We start from the raw sequence: 14,596 nt of genomic DNA, 5'->3' as shown, positions 1-14,596 counted from the left end.
ATCTGTGTGCACCCAAATTCTGGTGACGTTCTCAAAACCTCTCGGGATCTCTTTCATACTGTACCCTAATATCAAGTATAGATCAAGAAGGCCCAATCTGTTACATTAATCTTTTTTGTGATGTTATAATCCCTTATTTAAGAATGTGACAAAAAAAGACAAACTTTATTTATTAGGAGTTGGGTAGCAATCTAAACTGTACCGGAAAAAAAATAATCAGGATTTCTTGTGGGACGGACCTGGATATTGAAGCGCCATTGGTAAAATTTGCCGTATGCCAGAATATTGGGGCCCCCAACCCCTGGGCTGCAACCCAGTACTGGGCCACAGCCCATTTGGAACAGGGCTGCAGAAGCGGCGGGCGAGTGCCACTTGTGCAAACGGAGCTGCGTGCACACATTTGTCCACCGCTCGTGCGGGACCGTCTTCTCTCTGCCCCCCTGCCAGTCCGCAAAGCAGGAAAGGTTGGGGAAGGCGGGCATAATATATTTTATTTTTGTACTGGTTTTCTTGATGGTTTCAACTATGCCCAGTAGGTGACCTTTGAATCCACAAAATAAATATTGAACTGAATCAGTATTTCTCAACCTGAACAACTTTAAGATGTGAAGGCTTCAACTCCCGGATTCCCCCAACCGGCCATGCCGATTGGGGAATTCTGGGAGCTGAAGTCCACAGATCTTAAACGAACAAGGGTAAGATTTGAAATAAGATTCGAAAAGCGCTTTCTTATTTCCCTGCGTCTGTTCCTCGTGTTTTGTCTCCCAGGAATATTCATCGTCTCTGCCAAGAGGACGCCGTTTGGGGCGTATGGCGGCCTGCTTAAGGATTTCACGGCCATAGACCTTGCAGAGGTTGCGGCTCGGTCAGCCTTGTCTGCCGGCAAAGTATCTCCGGAAATCGTTGACAGCGTGATTGTGGGCAACGTCATGCAGGTCGGTACGTCTTGGCAGTTGCCAGTCGCCCCAATGGGTCCTTCTCTTTTTGTCCTTGCTCGGTTGCTCCGTTACAGAGAAATCAGAACCACGTTGCAGCGCCTCCCGTCCCATCAGCTCGCTTGCCCAACCATTTCCTTTGGAACACTTCTGGGCCACAGAATTTGCTAGCATTGTAGAGTATAGCAAGTCCCCGACTTACAACAGTTCGTTTAGTGACCCTTCAGAGTTACAACAGCACTGGAAAAAGTGACTTAGAACCATTTTTCACATTTACGACTGTTGCAGCATCCCCAGGGTCACGTGATCAAAATTCAGACGTTTGGCAACTGGTTCGTATTTATGACGGTCGCAGCGTTCCCAGGGTCACGTGAGATCCCTTTTGCGACCTTCTGACAAGCAAAGTCAGTGGGGAAGCCAGATCCACTTAACCGTGTCACTAACTACTGCAATGATCACTTAACAACCGTGGTAAGAAGGGTCGTAAAATAGGGCAAAACTCAATTAAAATAAGTCTCATTTAGGAACAGAAATTTTGGGGTTAGTTGCGATCATAAGTTGAGGACTAGTTGTGTATTGTCAGTGGGGTCATTGTATCACCCAGCACTACTTGCAGTGTTTTTTCTTCACAATTGAGCTTCTATTTGACCTTTGCATTAATAATTCTACAATCAATGTGTCAACACTGCTAACCTTGGATGTTTTTGCATTGATGACAGATGGAAATGTAGCTCCATTTTTTCCCTTCGCTTTTAGAGTTAGATGATGCTGGGAGGGGGGGATGCGAACGAGAGTCCAGCTAGACATAGCAACACTAAACTTAGCGTGAGAATCAAGGTTACTGAGCCCAGAGCTGATAAAGAATTGGCGGGCAGGAGAGCTGGAGAGGAACCCCGTCTGGCTTCGAGCTAATTGGGGAATGTGATTTATGACTGTTAATTAGAGGAGGGAATTAATTGCGCTTTGACATTAGGTGCCCAGGGGGGGAGGGGAATTCTGTTTTTGGCTTCGATTACGTAAGTGCCGCTATTATAGTAAGCCTTGGTGGAGCAGTGGGCTAATTCCTCCTTAAGTAACACCATCTGCCTGCAATTAGTGCAGGTTCGCATCCCACCAGGCTCAAGGTTGACTCAGCATTCCATCCTTCCGAGGTAGGTAAAATGAGGACCCAGATTGTTGGGGGCAATTAAGCTGACTTTGTAATAATGCCGCTTGGGGGGTGTGTGAAAGCCCTAATAAGCAGGCATATACATAGAATGAAGGCTACTGCTAAGCTTGTAAGCCGCCCTGAGTCTTCGGAGAAGGGCGGGATATAAATGGAATTAAAATAAAATAAATAAAATAAAAAATTATGCTACTCGAATAAAAGATCCTTTAAGGTAAACAATGCCTCGAAGTTCTTTTGAAGAGCTTCATCTGTCGGAACCACGATACAATGTGCTTAAACAAAAAAAACATTTAATTGAGCTCATTCATCTTTTTTTATAAAAAGTAAATTAGAAGTCTTGCATGAACAATATTAATGAAAGAAGGAAAAGAAAGGTGTGCAGGAGTTCTCATTGAGTGACCGTGTTCAGTGACTGTTTGAAATTACAGTGAAGCTGCAGTGGCCACATTGTTCCCACGTTTCCCGTGAGCGGGATTTGAATTTATTCACTTCTACAAGTAGATGGGAAAGCCGCCTTCAGCCATGCAACTTAATTCTTAAAAGGGGATTTTCTTTTCTTTTTTTCTTGCAGAGTTCTGTAGATGCAGTTTACCTCGCGCGACACGTTGGCTTACGTGTGGGGGTGCCCGTCTCAACTCCTGCCCTGACCGTCAATAGATTGTGTGGATCCGGCTTCCAGTCTGTTGTCAACGGGTGCCAGGTGCTGGCTCCACTTACTTACTCCACCTTATTCTCAGCCAGCCTGTATTTTCAGTTGCAATTTGGCTTTGTGCCTACACTTCTTCTGCATCTTGTCAGGCAAAGATTGTTCACCTGCTTTTCGTTTACATATTTAAAACAAAGTTTTGACTACTCATTCAAGATAAAAAGAAAAGTGAAATGATCTGACAGTTTAGAACAGGGGGCCTCGACCTTGGCCACTTTAAGACTTGTGTACTTCAACTCCCAGAATTCCTCAGCCAGCTGGCTGAGGAATTCTGGGAGCTGAAGTACACAAGTCTTAAAGTGGCCAAGGTTGAGGACTCCTGGTTTAGAAGACAATACTTTTTTGTGTTTCATATGTATATTGCACATCTAATATGCTTTTCCCCCCCTCACCCCTCAAATCAGGAAATTAGCCTTAAAGAATCCGAAGTGGTGCTGTGTGGTGGAGCAGAGAGTATGAGCCAAGCACCTTATGCCGTTCGAAATGTACGTTTTGGAATAAAACTGGGAGTTGATCCCAAGGTTAGTATTTTGTACCAGTCAAGTTGGCTTTGCTCTTTGTTTGAAACCAGAGTATCCCTCCTGAAGGAACCCTGAGTTATTCCCTGGATCCATAAAAATACACAAAAGAGAATTAATCTGCCCCATTAGATAATAATATAATAATAATAATAATGTTGGAAGGGACCTTGGAGGTCATCTAGTCCAACCCCCTGCTCAGGCAGGAAACCCTATACCATTTCAGGCAAATGGTGGTCCAGTCTCTTCTTAAAATCTTCCAGTGTTGGAGCATTCACCGCTTCTGGAGGCAAGGAGTTCCACTGGTTAATTGTTCTAACTGTCAGGAAGTTTCTCCTTAGTTCCAGGTTGCTTCTCTCCTTGATGAGTTTCCATCCGTTGCTTCTTTTACTGCCTTCTGGCGCTTTGGAGAATAGCTTGACTCCCTCTTCTTTGGGGCAGCCCCTGAGATACTGGAAGACTGCTATCATGTCACCCCTCACCCTTCTCTTCGTTAAACTACACATACCCAATTCCAGCAACCGTTCCCTATATGTTTTAGCTTCCAGTCCCCCGATCATCCTCGTTGCTCTTCTCTGTACCCTTTCTAGAGTCTAGAGCAGGGGTCAGCAAACTGAAACAGTGAAAGAGCCACTCGGAACCGGTTCCCTCACAAAAGGAAAAACTGGGAGCCACAAAAAAAGTGTGCGCATGTGCGTACATGCACACATGCGCAGAACAGAGTTTGTCTGAAGAGTGGAGCCAAGGCGAGATATGCACCTACCCTGCATATTTAAATTGATTGGTTGAACTTTTTTAGTCCCACTTTTTTGTGGGGGGACTGCACATGGCAGAGGACTAGGAGCTGCAGGAGATGGCTGAAAGAGCCGCATGTGGCTCTGGAGCCGCGGGTTGCAGACCTGTGGTCTAGAGTCTAGAGATGATAGTATATTTAGTGTAAAGAATCATACGAACGAATGTAGAATAATTTGCATTCAGACTTTCAGTTTACTTTAGCAGCCTGGTAGCAGTATTTGACTGGGCTCAAGCTAAGCAGGATCACCCCAGGTTTGCATTTGGATGGGAGGCCTCCAGGAGTTCTGGGCCTACTGGCTAAACTGGGAAATTAAAAAACAAACAGGTGAACCAAAGGACATGTGTTTATCAGCTGGTGTCATGACTTTTTTTAAGTAAGGTGTATAATTCCTAAAAAAATGTTTGTGCATTGTGTCATATAATAATAATAATAATAATAATAATAATAATAATAAGAAGAAGAAGAAGAAGAAGAAGAAGAAGAAGAAGAAGAAGAAGAAGAAGAAGAAGAAGAAGAAGAAGAAGAAGAAGAAGAAGAAATAGTAGTAGTTGGAAGGGACCTTGGAGGTTGCTTCTCTCCTTGACTACTTTCCATCCGTTGCTTCTTGTCCTGCCTTCAGGTGCTTTGGAGAATAGCTTGACTGCCTCTTCTTTGGGGCAGCCCTTGAGATGTTGGAACACTGCTATCCTGTCACCCCTCACCCTTCTCTTGGTTAAACTACACATCCCCAATTCCAGCAACCGTTCCTTGTATCTTTTAGCCTCCAGTCCCCCGATCATCTTTGTTGCCCTTCTCTGTGCTCTTTCTAGAGTCTCAACTTCTTTTTTACATCGTGGTGACCAAAACTGGATGCCATATTCCAGGTGTGGCCTTACCAAGGCCTTGTAAAGTGGTATTAGTACTTCACGCGACAGTAGACAGCCCCGGTCTTTCTGCTTCAGAGAACAGCACTTAGCCATCCAGGAACATGTCAAAGATCTGCAGACCCAGGACAAAATGTTCTCCTTTTGTCTTATTAACCTTACGCCAGTATTTTCCCCCAGTAAATCGCTGCTCTAACATAATCTATTACAGGTAATCCTCGACTTAACGCCCACAATTGAGCCCAAAATTTATGTTGCTAAGTGAGACATTTTTAAATAATTTTACAACCTTTCTTGCCACAGTTATTAATCATTGCAGTTGTTGTGTTAGTGAGTGGGTTTAGCCATTGATTTTGTTTGTCAGAAGGGAGAACACATGATCCTGGGACACTGCAACGGTCACAAATTTGAGTCCATTGCCAAGTGTCTGAATTTTGATCATGTGACCATGGTCATAAGTGTGAAAAATAGTCATGTTACTTTTTTCGGTTGTAACTTTGCTGTTACTAAATGAAATGTTGTAAGTCAAGTCGAAGTCTAGCTGTATTCCATTCCTCTTTCCCAGTTGTCATTAATGTATATGTTAGCAGAGAAAGGAAAACAAGCATTGTGTACCTTCCTTTATTTAAAACATCTGAAAGGCTATGTATGTTATAGAAAATAACTCTTGGCAGCTGTCATCAATTAAACACATAACAGACAGAAAGTTTTCAACCGTTTTCAAGCCACCAAGTGCCGTCCCCTTTCCTGTCTCAGACCCACAAATCCCCAGGCTCCCCTTCGCTCCCCTCCTGATCCAGGAAAAGCCAGGTCTTCCCAGTTTTGTGGGCTGCCACCAAAAAGAGGGGGGGGGTGTCAAGCTGTTCTCCAAAGCTCCTGAAGGCAGGAGAAGAAGCAACGGAGGGAAACTAGTCAAGGAGAGAAGCAACCTGGAACTAAGGAGAAACTTCCTGACAGTGAGAACAATTAACCAGTGGAACTGCTTGCCACCAGAAGTTGTGAGTGCTCCATCACTGGAAGTTTTTAAGAAGAGACTGGACACCCATTTGTCTGAAGTGGTACAAGGTTTCTTGCCTGAGCAGGGGGTTGGACTAGATGACCTCCAAGGTCCCTCCCAACCCTGTCATTCTGTTATAATTCTGTTCGGTTATAATTCTCCTCCGTGGAAGGCAGGGTGGGTAGGGACCCGCCACACTCCGGGAGGAGGCACAGCTACAGAAAAGTCTTACTCTCCGGGTAAGATCCATGAAGGGAGGGGTCTTGCGTGGCTTGGAGCTGAAGGCTGCCCCCAATCCCAGAAGCCTTGCTTGCAAAACAAGGGAGCACTGCTGGGATCTCTGGGGGAAAAATATTCCCCATTGCTTTTCTTCATTTTATGTTGGGAAGAGGGATTCTGGCTGCTGTCCAGGATTCTGCTCCGTTTTCTTTGGAGGCCAGAGGCAAAGAGTACAATGCAGAGTCTGACAACCTCTGTAGGGTGGGGAAGCCAATTTACCCATTTCCAGGCTCCCCCCACACACACACACTTTAATAAATAACTGCTCCCTTCAGAACACCGGGTTTTAACCTGGGTACCGAGAGCGGCACGTAGTCTTTGCAGGTACATCAAGTTTTGCTTGCTCTAATAATGTTTGAGAAACCCCAGCTTTAAAAATGCAGCGTTGTGTTGCTTTTTGGATTTAGGAGACCTTTCCCAGCCTTCCTTGGTTCCCATAATTCCCAACCCACCTTGGCTGACGCCGGGTCTTGGTTAGGATGGCTGGTCCCACAGACCCAGGGGCGTCACTCGCCCTGCAAACCCCTTTGGGTTGCTAGCCTGAAAGGTGGTTCTGCTCCTTCTGTCCCATCAGCTGGAAGACGTGTTGTGGGCGAGTCTAACCGATGCGCACATCCAGACTCCCATGGGTGTCACAGCTGAAAATCTTGCTGCAAAATACAACATTACAAGGGAAGAGTGCGACCGCTACGCCTTCAAGACGCAACAGAGGTGGAAAGCTGGTCAGTAAAAACATTTTTTTAAACAAATTACGAAAAAGTTCTGATCTGTTTCTGTAATCTGACAAGCAAAGTCAGCGAGGGAAGCTAGATTCGTTTAACGACCACATGGTTCACTTAACAACTGCAGCGATTCTAACTTAGCAGCCGTGGCGGAAAAGATCGTAAAACGGGGCAAAACTCAGGCAACGACTGCCTCGCTTAGCAGCGGAAATTTTGTGCTGAGTTGTGTTTGTAAGGGTGGTAGAGGACCTTCCGTGACCTTTTGGCCTTGCGTTTTTTTTACACTCGTAGCTCACGAAGCAGGTCATTTTAAAGCTGAGATGGCCCCCATTGAAGTGAAGGTTAAAAAAGGCAAGCAGATGCTGGACCACGATGAACACCCCCGGCCGGAAACCACCATGGAGCACCTGGGGAAACTCCCTACGGTCTTCAAGAAGGACGGCACCGTCACGGCCGGAAACGCCTCGGTGAGCCTCCTCCTCCTCCTCCTCCTCCTCGAAGTGAAAGTACGTGCAACATCCAGGCACACTGGATGAAAGAGGCCACGTTGGAGAAAGTTCTCTGTCTGACGACATCTTCTTACCGTTCTAGACTCAATGTGTCTCCATTGGTATCTTCTTCAGCACATTATTTCATTTCCTCCAGCCTTGATCTCTGGTGTCCTTCTGTCGTAGGGCGTGAGCGATGGGGCAGGAGCTGTGATCTTAGCAAGCGAAGATGCCGTGAAAAAGCACAACCTCGCTCCCTTGGCTAGAATTGTTAGTTATCACGCCATTGGATGTGACCCTAACATCATGGGCATCGGTAAGTGGCAAGAGAGACACCTTTCTGCCAGTCAATCAAAGTTTCTCCCACCCCACGCGTAAGGGATCCCGTCATTTCCCAGTTGCTAGCTTTGTGGAGTCCTCGGTGCTCTCTGAGCTTACAGAGGTTAACCACCAAGCTCGGAAAGCACCAAGGACTCCTCAGGTCAACTCTGAGCTACAGAGGTGTTGGCCTATCGGTCTAGCTTTATTTGGAAGTGGTTATGTCCAGATGCTCTTTGTTTCATATTACAGTTCCTCTCAAACAAGTCAACAAATTATTAAAAGAGCAGGCTGTGGCTGCAGGGAAGGAATGTCCTTGCTGATGTTAGTATCTTTAAAGTGGTTCAGCTGGAGATTTAGACGCTAGAGAAGCATAAATTCAGTGGTGATTCAATAGGAGGTTAAAATAAGCTCGGTGACGGCGTTTACGGACAGATTGCAGCTGCTGCCTGGCGGCTGGTTTTCCAAAGGCGTGAAGATCCCTCTTGGAGGCGTGTGAAGAGCGGATTATCTGAATTCCGTTTGTTTGGGTTGTCCAGATAATTTGGATGCCCTCTTGGTTAACACCTCATGCAGTAACTATAAAGTGTGGAAAGGTCTAAGAGGAGGTACACCAGCTGGACAAAATGGAAAAGTTTTTTCCTTTTTATTGATGCAGGTGGGGGGAAGTGGGGGGGGCAGGTGGTATCCTCCCCTGAATAGTTTGGCAACCAGACAGGGACATCTTCAGTCTGAAGCGTTAAATCTCCATTTTGGCGGCTTTTTTTTTTTTTGTAAAATAAATGACAACGTGGGTTATATGTCGTGTGTGGGTCATCTGAGACTGCATTTACCCACTTTTGAGAACTGCTGAGGACCAGGTGGTTTTTACTACGTCCCGATATGTGAAACCATAGAACTCAAAGAGGATCTACTTCCTTTTTCACATGACTATAAATCTAGTACTACTGTCAACGCTGTGACAGTTAAGAAATTGCAGCCATTTTACCTTTTGCTTTTATTGTGCTTTTTTCCTGTTGTTGGGGATTTTCAGATGTAAAAGGGGGGAAGCGGGGGACGCTGGAGCCTTTTCAGCCGGCCATGACAACTGCAGCTGTGTGTAAAATCAAGGTCAATGTTAGATAAAGTTTTGGCGGGCAGCTGGGAGGAGAGCCGGAGTTTTGGAATAATTGGTGAATGTGATTTATGACAGCCTTTCTGGGGTGGGAATTGCAACTTGTTACTTTATATCTGGGGGAGGAAACTTCAGTCTTGGGTTCAACTACGTAAGTGCCAATACTTTGTTTCCTGAATAAAATGTTCTTTGAAGAAGAAATCTTTGCCTTGGAGCTCTTTTAATTGGTTTCGTCTATCGGAACCACGACGACTCCACTTCCTCGTGCCGGACGTCTTTCCTCGGGTCACGCTGGAAGCCACACTTCAGCGGCAGAGTTTGGAGGTCCAGCACGGAGGCTGCACTCTCCCGCTTGAGCCGGAGGTTGGACCAGAAGCTCGGCAGGGTCCTCTTCGAACTCTTAAGGAAGAGTCCCCCTTCCATTGTTTCGCTCACCCCTGTCTGCTTCTGACCCAGGTCCCGTGGCTGCCATTACTGAAGCCCTCAAGAAAGCCGGACTTTCTCTGAAAGACATGGATTTGGTGGAGGTAACGGACACTCAGTGAAATGCAGTCGTTAAACAAATGCATGGCTTACTAACCGGGGGGGGGGAAGAAAGCTAGGCTGGGTGGGTGCTGCAGCATCCCTACAGTTGATCACAAGGGCAAATGGCTGCAGGGGTGTCGCAGCAGTCATCACTTCAAAATTGGGTTGTAAACATCTGTTGGGGATGGGTCTGTCGTAACTTGTAAATCAAGGACTAGCTGTAATCATTCAGTGTGGGAAGAAGAATTCTGAATTCTCCCTCTCAATAGCCGTCAAGTGTGCCCATATCGGTTCATGAAGGCTGTGCTTTTGAAGTCAGCTTTTAAACTTTTGGGCTACGTTTTCCCCCTCGCCATAGTAATAACCTTGGAGTCGGGGTCGCCCTAAGGCAGCTGATAGGCCCTACAGGGTGTGAAATTGGTCTTCCTCGCATGGATCCTGAAGACGAGCAGCGATTTAATACTTAGCTTTCCTGGCTGGTACACTTGCATTTCTCAGTCTTGAACGGTTTTTTCTTTCAGGAAGAAGAAGAAATTTCCCTTCTCATCGGATGAAGCTTCTTGGATGAGAAGCGAAATCTTTTCTTCTTCCTCAAAGAAAAAACAGTCCACTTGTCTTTTAAAAAAAATCCTTTGCGTCTCATAGTTTGAAAGAACTATGAACTGGACGGCCGAGAATCTCCAGCAACATTCTGCATTTCTCTGCCTTCTCCGTAGTAGCGGGACAGAATCTGAGGTTTTTTCACAACTGTTGCCTAGAAATAATATTGTCTGCAGTCCTGGCAAAATAAGTCCCACAGTTCAGTTTCTGTCGGTGCCGTGCAAAGTGACCTGGACAGATATATGAGGCCTTCTGGAGCCCACGTGACCTTATCGGGAAATCAAAAAAAGTTCGAAAAAAAAAGTCGAAGATTCAGGTAGTCCTCGACTTAACGACCAGAACTTCTGTTGCTAACCAAAGTGGTTGTTAAAAGAATTGCCTCTGATTTTGTGACATTTACTGCCACGGTCGTTAAGCGAATCAATGCAGTTGTTATGTGAATCAAACACTGGTTAAGCCAATCCGGCTCCCCACATTGACTCTGCTTCTTGGAAGCCGGCTTGGAAGGCCCCGACATGCGGCAACCATCGTAAACACAGGCTGGTTGCCAAGCATTTGAATTTTGATCATGTGGTGAGGGGGATGCTGTGACAGTCATAAGTGCAAGGATTGATGGTGAGTCCATTTTCCAATGCCATGGTAACTTTAGGCCAGGGGGTCTTCAAACTTGGCCCTGGCTGAGGAATTCTGGGAGTTGAAGTCCACAAGTCATAAAAGGGCCAAGTTTGAAAAGCCCTGCTTTAGACGGTTGCTAAACCAATGGTACCTTTACACCAGACAACAATTTGACCGTTCTTGAAAACGATTCAATACTTCTGCTGAATTCTGCCCAGTATATGATCCGGGTTGATTGGGGTTTCTTTAAACCTGTGATTTTGATGACTGATCTCTCCTCTCCCCAAGGAAAGCTGCGTTCCCCGTGGCTTTTTCCAGATATGAGAGCCAGTGTTGAGGATCATTCTAATTGGTAAATCGTAGCAGCCCAGTTTGAGATACTCCTAACGTCCCTGCCTGATGCCTTTCCAGGTCAACGAAGCCTTTGCGCCGCAATACTTGTCTGTGGAGAAGGTTCTGGGTCTGGACCCTGAGAAGACCAACGTCAACGGGGGCGCCATCGCTTTGGGCCACCCTCTGGCAGCTTCGGGCTCCAGAATTACCAGCCATCTGGTTCATGAACTGAGGTGGATAAACGCACAAAGAAAACTACTTGTTTTGTTTCTTCTTCATATTTTGGAAAGAATATTTCTATAACTGGCTCACTGTGGTTTTGCTGTAGAAAACAGACTATGTCAATTATTTTTTGCAGAAGGCGTCAGATTTACTCCCTGGTAGCTCAGCAAAAAGTAGCAGGGAGGGAAAAAAAATTTTGGGGGTGGGAATCAATGGCTGAGGTCCTGGAGACCTGTAAGCTCGTCAGAATAGATGCTGTGATGAAAAACACGGCTGCTCGCTTTGTATTCCTACTTGAAGCGTGTAGCTTCAAGATCCCGTGAAGGGTTAATACCACTTTACAAGGCCTTGGTAAGGCCACACCTGGAATACTGCATCCAGTTTTGGTCACCACGATGTAAAAAGGATATTGAGACTCTAGAAAGGGTGCAGAGAAGAGCAACAAAGAGGATCAGGGGACTGGAGGGTAAAACGTGAAGAACAGTTGCAGGAATTGGGGATGTCCAGTTTAATGAAGAGAAGGACGATGGGGGACAAGATTGCAGGGTCCCAGTTGAGGGGCTGCCATGAAGATCAGGGGTGGTGGTCAACCCGTTCTCCAAAGCAGCTGAAGGCAGGATGGAGACTAATCAAGGAGACATTCAGTCTGGAAATAAAGAGAAAATTCCTGGCAATCAGAACAATTAATCAGTGGAATGACTTGCCTCCAAAAGATGTGGCTGCTCCATCACTGGAGGTTTTTTTTGTTTTTAAAAAACCCGATTGGACAGCCATTTGTCTGAAATAGTATAGTGTCTCCTGATTGAGCAGGGGGTTGGACTAGATGACCTCCAAGGTCCCTTCCAACTCCGTTATTATGTCTTATTTGTAAGCACCATCACTTTACTATGGTGAAGGCTGGTTGAATATATGAACTGTTCAATTACTGTAACCTTTCATCTGATTATCCCCCAAAACAAAACAAAAAATGTAGGCAATTAATTTTGCTTTGAAAATGAGTTTCAGGATGCTTACTTCCAAAAATTTTATTGAAAAGTTTTAAAATACATTTTATCTTTAACAATCCCCCCTCCCCCTCCCCTACCTATCCCTCCCTACCCCTCCCCCCTCTCCCCCCCCCCCGACTTCCCAGAGCTAAGTACACGGTATAAAAACAGAAAACAATCATAAACATCCATATGCTAACGACAATAAACTCTTAAATCTATCGCCCTCTAACTCATATAAGATAACTACAAACAATATTAATATTACATATAAAAAGAAAGAAAAAGAAAAAAAAAGAAAGGAAGATTCATTCAAATGCTAAGTGAAACTTTTTAGTCCCATATTTCTTCTGGATATATTCAATCCATTTTTTCCACTCCATAATATAGCATTCTTGCGAGTGATCTTTCAAATAAGCCGAGATCTTTGCCATTTCTGCCAGGTCAGAAATCTTTAAAGTCCATTCCTCTATAGTCAGCAATTCCTCCTTCTTCCAATACTTCCAAAATTTACATCCCTGTCTTTTGCAGTCTCTCATAATTCTAACCATGGAATGAATTTGCCACCCGTTTTTCTTAGAGACACTATCTGTCAAATAATAGAAAAGATTCACTATTTTTTTTTAATCATCCCAGTCTCGGCACAAAACTCTTTGCACCAATGTGTTTGAAATTCAGCAGGAATTCTGCCTGCAAATGTAACCTTATTCTAAGAATACTAAGGCTTTTGAGTAGTCTAGTACCTCTTAACTTTTGGAAAATAGGCAAATATTCTCCAATTTGCCTGAAAATTCCATCTCATTCTGTTAAAAAACATTAAAAAAGACACAGCCACTTAGGCGGCTTCCATGTACGTCGTTAAGAAGCCCTGAGGTGAATCTAGGAACCGTTGATTCAGTTTGAAGCACGCTATTTTCTAAAGAATTGAAGGTTAACTCACCAGATTCATATCCCTTTAGGCCTTGGTGCCATCTTACGAAGGAGTTTTCCCAGCCCTATTGAAGGGTCGCCATCCTATTTTTCTCTGTGACAAACACGCACGTGCGCTCCCTCCGCCATTACTGAACCCTGTGGATCGGGGGTCCCCAACCTGCGAGCTGCAGCCCAGCACCAGGCTGTGACCCACATTCGGAAGTGGGCTGTGGAAGCGAGGGAGCACGCGCAAAGCGACAGTAATTTGTACCCGCTGCTCAGACAAATGGCGCTGCGTCCGTGCCTGCTGCTCTCACGGCACCATCCCCTTTCCCACCCACCCCGCTGGGGAATCGTTGCTCTAGATTCCAAAGTGGTGGATGAATCCCAAATAACATTTTTGGTCCAGCTGATTTGGAATGTAGACTAAATTAAATCAAATATCTCTTTCGTAATTGCTATTCTCTTGGTTTCTTGTAGGCGCCGTAAAGGTAAATACGCCGTGGGTTCTGCCTGCATTGGAGGTGGCCAAGGCATAGCGGTCGTCATCCAGAATACTGCCTGAGGGACAAGCTAGAGGCTGCGGGAATTTAACACTGCACGTTCTTTGCTGTTACACAACCAGCTGAAGAAATGAAAGAGAGAGAAAGAAAGAGCTACAATTCTACTTTTCTGCCCTGTCTGCTAATAATCATCTATTCTAAAGTGAAGCACTTTGCTAAAATCTGTTTTTTTAGAGAAAGTAACAAGCAAACCTTCAACTTGATGGTGTGGATTTGTCCATTATTTTTATAGATTTGTTACACCTCCTGCTGAATTCAATTTTGATTTTTCTAATAAAATATGTTACTGGAGAAATATTTAGCAGTCAACAATTAGAGCCAAAATGAAGCTACAGTTTGATGTTTTATTTGTGTGGCTTCCCAGCCTATCAAATCATCCCACTATAGTTTTTGCCTTCAATTAATGTAATTTGATGGAATTTAGCACTGGCATGAATGACGCTTTGGGGGTCTGATTTTTGCTTGAAAAACTCTACTGTTAGTCATAGAAATAAAGTCTGACAAAAATAAGTGTGCCTTCTAAAGAAAATTAAATAATACTGAATTCAGAAGATTTTAGTCTGGATTTCTTTAACATTTTCTCTGTGAAGACTGTCACTCTGATGATCTCTGAAGGACATACATAATTATAACCACAACTGAGCCCCAAAGCAAGACAGTTGTTAAGTTTTAAACTGAACAACGGGGACAGTGAATTTAATTGATATAGAACATCCCTGTCCCTGGCAATCTAAAAATTATAGGGTTATCATGTAACATAAATGTGTGTGTGGACAAAAATATCGACCTTGCTGTCAAGAAAAATCAAGCTTTTACTAGCGAGTGCCACACAAAGTGTACTAATCAAACAGGTAGTAAGAAAATAGGGGAACTCAAGCACCAAACAGGTTATTTTCAGTCATAAAGGACTCAAATGTTTATACACCAACGCACAGA

The 14,596-nt window shown here is 44.7% G+C and overlaps 1 protein-coding gene across 2 annotated transcripts in view; it reads left to right on the top strand.

Moving 5' to 3' along the window:
• Positions 1-14,211, top strand: part of ACAA2 (acetyl-CoA acyltransferase 2) — a 32,660-nt gene extending 18,449 nt beyond the window's left edge. Inside the window, exons 2-10 of one of the 2 annotated variants that reach the window (XM_083355616.1) lie at positions 672-935; positions 2,675-2,803; positions 3,214-3,330; positions 6,837-6,984; positions 7,276-7,451; positions 7,659-7,788; positions 9,361-9,431; positions 11,056-11,210; positions 13,578-14,211. In XM_083355616.1, coding sequence (XP_083211742.1) covers positions 672-935; positions 2,675-2,803; positions 3,214-3,330; positions 6,837-6,984; positions 7,276-7,451; positions 7,659-7,788; positions 9,361-9,431; positions 11,056-11,210; positions 13,578-13,662 — 1,275 coding nt within the window. In that variant the 3' untranslated portion in view covers positions 13,663-14,211. The remainder of the gene's footprint in view (positions 1-671; positions 936-2,674; positions 2,804-3,213; positions 3,331-6,836; positions 6,985-7,275; positions 7,452-7,658; positions 7,789-9,360; positions 9,432-11,055; positions 11,211-13,577) is intronic. The other variant, XM_083355617.1, reaches the window with a different exon arrangement.
• The last annotated feature ends 385 nt before the right edge of the window (positions 14,212-14,596 follow it).

Source organism: Vipera ursinii, assembly GCF_947247035.1.
Source record: "Vipera ursinii genome assembly, chromosome: 2".
Lineage (NCBI taxonomy): Eukaryota > Metazoa > Chordata > Lepidosauria > Squamata > Viperidae > Vipera > Vipera ursinii.
The sequence above is the reverse complement of the archived record's forward strand: the minus strand, read 5'-3'. Positions and strand labels throughout refer to the sequence as shown.